At 40.6% G+C, this 6,840-nt stretch overlaps 1 protein-coding gene across 1 annotated transcript in view; it reads right to left on the bottom strand.

Moving 5' to 3' along the window:
- The window catches only part of PTPRG (protein tyrosine phosphatase, receptor type, G), a gene marked incomplete at its 5' end in the record, with an annotated part of 318,517 nt that extends 311,677 nt beyond the window's left edge, over positions 1 to 6,840 (bottom strand). Inside the window, 1 exon segment of the mRNA XM_009883627.1 lies at positions 6,738 to 6,840. Coding sequence (XP_009881929.1) covers positions 6,738 to 6,840 — 103 coding nt within the window.

Consider the following 6,840-nt stretch of genomic DNA (forward strand, 5'->3'; position numbering starts at 1 on the left):
CTAATAAGACTGCACATGGAAACGAATGCATCGCAGCTGGTTTCAGCAGGGTTCAGTGAAGACTGCCATGGCTCTCTGATGAATGCAGATAAAATATTCAAAGCTCAGTTTACTGATCAGATCAGATATTAATGGGAATATTTTTCCCATTAAGTTCTCTCAGCTTAGTTCATCTTTAGAAAGCCAGCTTGAAAGAGTGAGAAAGGGAGAGAGGCAGAACCTGCTCATTTTGACCATCCTGCATTTAACAGAGATGAGTACTCTTACAGTGGAACAATAATCGTGCACACAGTATGCCAGAGTTTTGGTCAATACCAAGATTTATTATTCTGAGGGACAGAAAGAGTGAAATATTGGCCAGAGCAAATAGGCCATTAGTTACCTCTCAGTTCAATAAGTCTTGATGCTTTCCTTACTATGTGCTGATTATTTCCTGTCCAATTCACATTAGCAGCTTATTTAATGAGAACAATCTAAGCAAAGAGAGAGAAATTCACACATTTACAAAGGACATCACCAAGTTACATTTCATCACAGTTAACACCATTTGCTATTCTTTCAGGAAATAACCTTTACTGATCTTTCCTGTTTTAATACCAGCAATTGCTTTTGAGAAGAACACTCAATTCTTATATTCACCACCAGTTATATTTTAAATAATAGCATCTTAAAGGACAGATAACTGCTTAAGTGTTGTAGGACAAAGCATTCACACACTGATAGTGTCCACTAGCATGAAAACGTGGCCACAGTTCCTGTTCTTAATGGACACTTTTCCCCACTCACAGGGTCAGCCCTGCTCTTGTGAAGCCTATTTTTCTTCTGTTAGCTTCTACTAATGTTCATGGTGGTTGTGCAGAACCTTGGAGAGAAAGGATCCAACACTTTAGACAGAAAAAACATCAGTAAGGACACACATAAAGAACAGAAGCATCATAAGTAGTGCTAATAATTTCACACAGAAAATGAAAGATCAAAGGTACAAAGAGGAAAGAGATGCCTTGAATACACCATAAGATTAAAGAGAAAAAACAACTGTATGTATCTTCTACATAGGGTTCTCTTACAGAGCCATAGTTAAATAAACAAGTGAAAATAACACATATACATCCTTGGCTAGTGTCTGGTTTTTGTTCTGCGAGAAGCCCAGATGATTTTGATTACTTAAAAGAGAGTGTTCCTTGAATGAGGCTGATCAGCAGAACAGCCAGCAAGAGAGCAGGGTACACCAGCCCCACCAGTGCCAGCACCACAGCTCAACTGGGAAACTCCAGTGACAATAGTACCATCGCCTACAACACCCTGCCCCAGGACAGTGCAGCCTCCCATTCCATACTCACTGATCACACATGTCAATGCTGGGAATAATTAGACATCACATCTTATATCTGAAGACTCCAAGAGGAGTTTCCCCAAACTGAGTAACAGAGCCAGGAGCAGTATTTCCCCATAGCCACTTGGGGTTTTCCACAATCTCATGCAATGATTAGCACATTAATTTTAGATAACAGTTTTTCAGAATAACATATGTATAGGCCCTTCAGAGCTACTGTCACTTACGATACAAGCATCTGCGTCAGCGTCTCATACAGTAATCTCCTCCTAAAGTCCTGACCCTCTCACTACCCATTTTCGGGGCTACTGCAAAGCAAAATAGGGTCTGCTGAGGTCACCAGCAAAGTGTTCTCAGCACTGACAAATGCAACACTTGACATTGAGAGGCATCTTTAAATGTCTGGAATATTATGCTCTGTGAAGTAGCATACATTACACAAGGGAGGGTCAGTCAGAAAGCCCTGGATCTGGTAGACATTTCAACTGCATATTTCTGTAGGGTTTCTTTTCAAGTTTTGTTTTGTATTTTTTAAAAAATAGTTTATTTATTTACAAAAATGTTTCCACACTGATGACAAAGCACTTGAATTACTCTGTCACTATTACGGGCACTAGAAACATACTGAGTTCTGTGGCAATTATAAGGATGGGCTATGAATAATTTCAAACTTGTCCATTCAGCAGTTAGTCTAACAGAAAATATTACTGTGAAAAGACAAGACTGCACTGAAGCACATTCAGGATCCACACCTACTTCTTGCTTTGACTGTGCTGCGCCTATTCCACATTGCTGTTACACTGCAAGTACCGTGGCCAGTCACAATTTAGGAAGTCTTTTGCAAACCGTAAGACATGATTATGAAATAAATACTTTGCCAAAACATACACGAATACACAGGCGTGCAGAAATCCCCCTAGAAATGTAGTTTGAGCTTCCTGAAAAATCCTAAACCGAACATCTAGGAGATCTCAGTTTCTCTTCAGTCTTGCAGTTCCTATTTAAAGACAAGTTAGTCTTCTGTTCTGAGTGTTTGCTCACTTCTGAATTTGGTTTAAAGAGCTGCTAGCGTAGAGTTAATGAAGTTTCTTCTGAAAGGCTGATTGTGTTTCCTTCTGTCTTTTTGACAGAACCCATTTAAAATGGGCCTTCTTCATTTCATTATCTAGTCTTTATTTTTGCGAGTTTTATTTCTGAACTGGAATAAATGTTATAGTCAGAATTGTGTCTGTAGACAACAGGCTTATTTTTAAGGCTTAAAAATCCTTTCCTTCACAACTGGACAGTGAAGCGAGAGCTCTGTGGTGCAGGCTCAGCGGCTTTCTCCAGGGCATGCGCAGCACGAGCACAGCACTCCAAAGCTCACAGGGTCCCGTCACAGGGACATTTAGATATGTAGGTGCCTTATACAGATGTTACAGACCCCAGGGTTGTCTGACTCCTGACTAATATCTGAAGGTTATCCTCTCTAAACTCATGGGCCCGAGAGGAGCAATATTACCAGGCTGTACGTGGTAATGCCATCGACAGCTCATGAAACCAGGAAAATTCCTCATCTCCAGAGTTTAAACCAGCTCCTGGACCACTCACCATCCACAAGAGCATGGAGCAGCAGAAGGGTTTCCTACAGGCTACAGAGAAATTAGTCTAAAAGCGCAGTATAGGACAGATATATCCTGTGGAAGATAAAGACTTGAGAACTCTCTGCAGTATGTCTGTGCCCTTTTTCTACCCCCAGGCAGGAAAACCACAACTGCCTGGCTGCCTTCAGACCTCTCCACCCCCACCGCAGGACTTATGACAGAACACTTTAAGCCCAAAAATACAAAAGATCTGCAAGCAGGCAGGCACAGCCATTAACTTAAGAGAAGCCTCTGCTGCTATAAATTAGCACAGCTCAACTGAGATTGAGAGATTGAGATTGATTATAAAGCCATAGTTCAGCGGAATGTAGGCCCAGCAGAGACATAGGCATACTGGTCAATGTTGGGGTTCAACAGATGGCTGTCCACTGATGGCTGGGAGAAGCTGTCCTGGTATTATTTACTCCAGGTGGCAAATTCCCTTAGAAGAAACTTCAGATTCACCAGCACACAGTCTAGCATAACTTTCTTCCCTTCCCACAGTTGCTGGGACTGGGCCAGCAGATGATGTACAACTAACTGGAGGGGAGCTGGCCTAACCATTTGAGGATAGGGAAGGGAAGCAGCCTACCAGATAATGTCTGTGAAAGAGCTTGGAAACCATTGCCACAGACCAATTGCTTACTGCAGAGCATAGTTTCCACTCTCTATAGGCTCATTTGATGTAAACTTCCCAGTCATATCGAAAACCCCTCCCGCAGGACAAACGTTGTTAGCGCATAACACTGCTTCGCCAAGCCCTGCTCAGGGTTCCTGGGAAATATTCTGGGAAATGGAAAAGCAAGGAGAAAGAAACAGATAACATGATGATCCTCCTCACTGTGCTCGGCTAGAAACAAACACCTGTCTGGCATCTGGGCTCTGCCACCCACCATTTATTCCCATCTTCAACATAAACACAGCAGCTAGGTATTTTCATTACCTCTGGCCCCCTCAGTGAGCAAATACGGACAAAAGACATCAGACAAGAAAGGCTGAACTGGCTAAAAATCCCACACGGAGCTGGACGGAACCAAGCAAGGGGAGGAAAGAGAAAGAGACTCCCACGTACAAAAAGCCATGACAAAGCAGCAGCCTGTAGAAACATCCAATTTCTAACAGAGCATGGGCTCCTTTCGCCACTTAATTGCTCATCTTAATTTCCTCCCTTTCTCTGGCACATGCTGGCAATACTGAGACTCCTGCAAGACATAGTGTCAACCCAGGAAAATGCCTTTAGAAATAACCATGCCTTTCCCGAGGCTCCACTTGCCTTCACATTTTCCCTCTCAGACACAACCCAAATCACTGCCTGCATCTTGGCATTCACACTTTGCAGATGGCCCTGCCCCTCCTGCCCTCATGCAGGTCTTCAGGCACTCAACGTGGGGCACAGCAGGGCAGACCTGCTCCTCCTTGCAGGCAGAAACCATGACGTGGCTCAGGAGGACACTAGATCTCCATCCATTCCAGGATGGGCTTGCTCGCGTGCAGTATACGCACAACCCATACAGCCAGAACACGCAGTACCTAGGCTGTGTGCTCACACCTGTATTTCATGTCACAAAACCTTTGGTGAAGACCCACCTGGAATACTGGGTCCTAAACCACATTCTCCCTGGAATGGCATTTCAAGTCACTCTGTTCAAACAGTAATCTGACAAAGCATCCTGAGAAAACGATATTATATCCTCTTCTGGTTTCTTGACAAGTGCTGGTAAATATATCATTCCCACCTTTTCCATCTCCTAATTTACTTCTTTTATCAGCAATAGTGACAAAAAGGTTCTAATTAGATAGCGCTAATCAGGTAGAGTGGCATGTGATTGACAGCTGAGAAGTCACTATCTGTTCTCCGAAAAACAGATTGGCTATTTTCCTCCTAGAAGCGGGAGATTTATCAATAGACAAAAGGATGCAAAACCCCAAAAGGTAAGGTATAATTACACATCAGGACTATGCATTTTATTTTGACATAAATCTAAAAGGATTTGGGGGTGGTAAAAGCTTTTTTGGAAGGGTGAACAAGTGATATTACTCATAAAGAAAGAACAATACCATCACAAAAATAGAATTAGAAAAACTTCCTATACATGAACTGGTGTGTGGTGGGTTTGTGGATTTTTGTTGCTTTGCTTGGTTCGAGGGTGGTGGTGGTGGTGTTTGTTTTGGGGCTCCTCCCCTTTCTTTTTTTTAAACCAGAACTGTTTTTTGGGGTTTTTTTGTTTTGTTTTGTTTTTTTAAAAAAAGAGTTCAGTAACTCAAGCAAAGAGTTTTGACGCATTCTCAATAATTCCACTACTGTTTTACCTTTTTTAAAACATTTTCATTTAACTACCTGCAATGAATATTCCAAATACATTTTTCAGTAACAAAAACAAAATAAACCTGCCAAGTAGCACCTCACTTGTAATATTTTACACAAGACAGCAGACAGGTATAGGCCATTCATTCCAACACACACATTTTTCCTCTATTTGCTTATTTCTACTCTTTATGGGTTTGAAGGCTTAAAATCTAAAAAAGTTATTTTAAGCTGCAATATGGAAGTATATTTCGTGGCAATACTTGTCCATCTGATAATCTCAAAATTTAACAAAAAGTGGTGATTTGTCCTACATTAGTAAAATGTTTAGATTTATTTTGCTTGTGTGACCTCATTTGCAAATGAGATCGCCTGTATTTTGAGACCTAATAGAGAAAACTTGTGACATCTGGTATTTTGTGTATTAACTGAAAAAACCTCTAAGCTTACCTATAATCATTCATTTCCAATGAAATTTATGGTCTGTATAAAAGGCAGGAGTTGGCAGTCAAAAATTAACATTTGCCTGTTTATCTGGTATCAGTATTCATATTTCTTAGAAAGAAAATATTCTTAGAAAGAAAAAAAAAAATTCTATTACTTATAAAGTAATATTTTTCCTTCAGCTAAAACTAGGCCCGCATAACATTCCTCTTGGACAAACACAAAATGTTTGAAATACATTTCAGATCTTCCAAAAAAGCACTCACAAGTTCCTTCATAAAAACTTTCTAGATATTAGACATTTTTCCATAAAGTCAACATAGCTATTAACATGATTTCAAGTTGCTGTTTGTTTGTTTTTTTGTTTTAAACAACTTTCAAACACAGACCTGGACTTTTGTAGACCTGAACCAACTGTCAAACCGTACATCAAAGACATCATTCTAAAGTATATTTTGATTTCTGACATTTCAAAATTGTGCAGACATATCAGGTTTTCCATACGACTTAGAAGAGCAGAGGGACAAACAATAAAATACCCTCCCAATATCCTACCTTCTCAGCATCACACATCCTGGTGTGATGCTCACTGACAGGTCTCATTGTCGTCATTATACACTACCACAAAAACAGATGCACACAAAGACATAATTGTAAAATTTCTTGGTTTTTTTTCCATCTGTATGTATATACGGATGCTTAAAGTCTTTTTAGAAGGCTGGTGAGCTCAGAAATGTACTGATTGAACAAGGAGAGTGAAGAAAAGTTTGTGGAACTATGCCTTTTTAAGGGTGTGTTAAGAAATTAAAGGAAGTCAGAGAAGGAGCAGAGTACTAAGGCAAATCCTGCAGGTAAATGGCAGCAATGCAAGAAAGGAGAGCATGTGGGTAGAGGGAGTTTGCAAGGAAGTCAGCAGAAGAAAATACACTGTAAAACTAATTTAAACTATTTCTGAACATAGTAGTAACAAAAAGCAAGTAAACAATTTGATTGGGATATTTCATGTTTCAGTCCTCTGAAGAAGTCAACTCACCCGAGTACGCCCAGTAAGGATCCCCCGAAGCCTTCCGCCTCCGTATCTGCACAGAACTACCATGTCTGTTTTCATGCAGAGAGCCAACATAACCTTCAGTCAA

This window comes from Charadrius vociferus, unplaced genomic scaffold (assembly GCF_000708025.1).
Source record: "Charadrius vociferus isolate BGI_N301 unplaced genomic scaffold, ASM70802v2 scaffold324, whole genome shotgun sequence".
NCBI lineage: Eukaryota > Metazoa > Chordata > Aves > Charadriiformes > Charadriidae > Charadrius > Charadrius vociferus.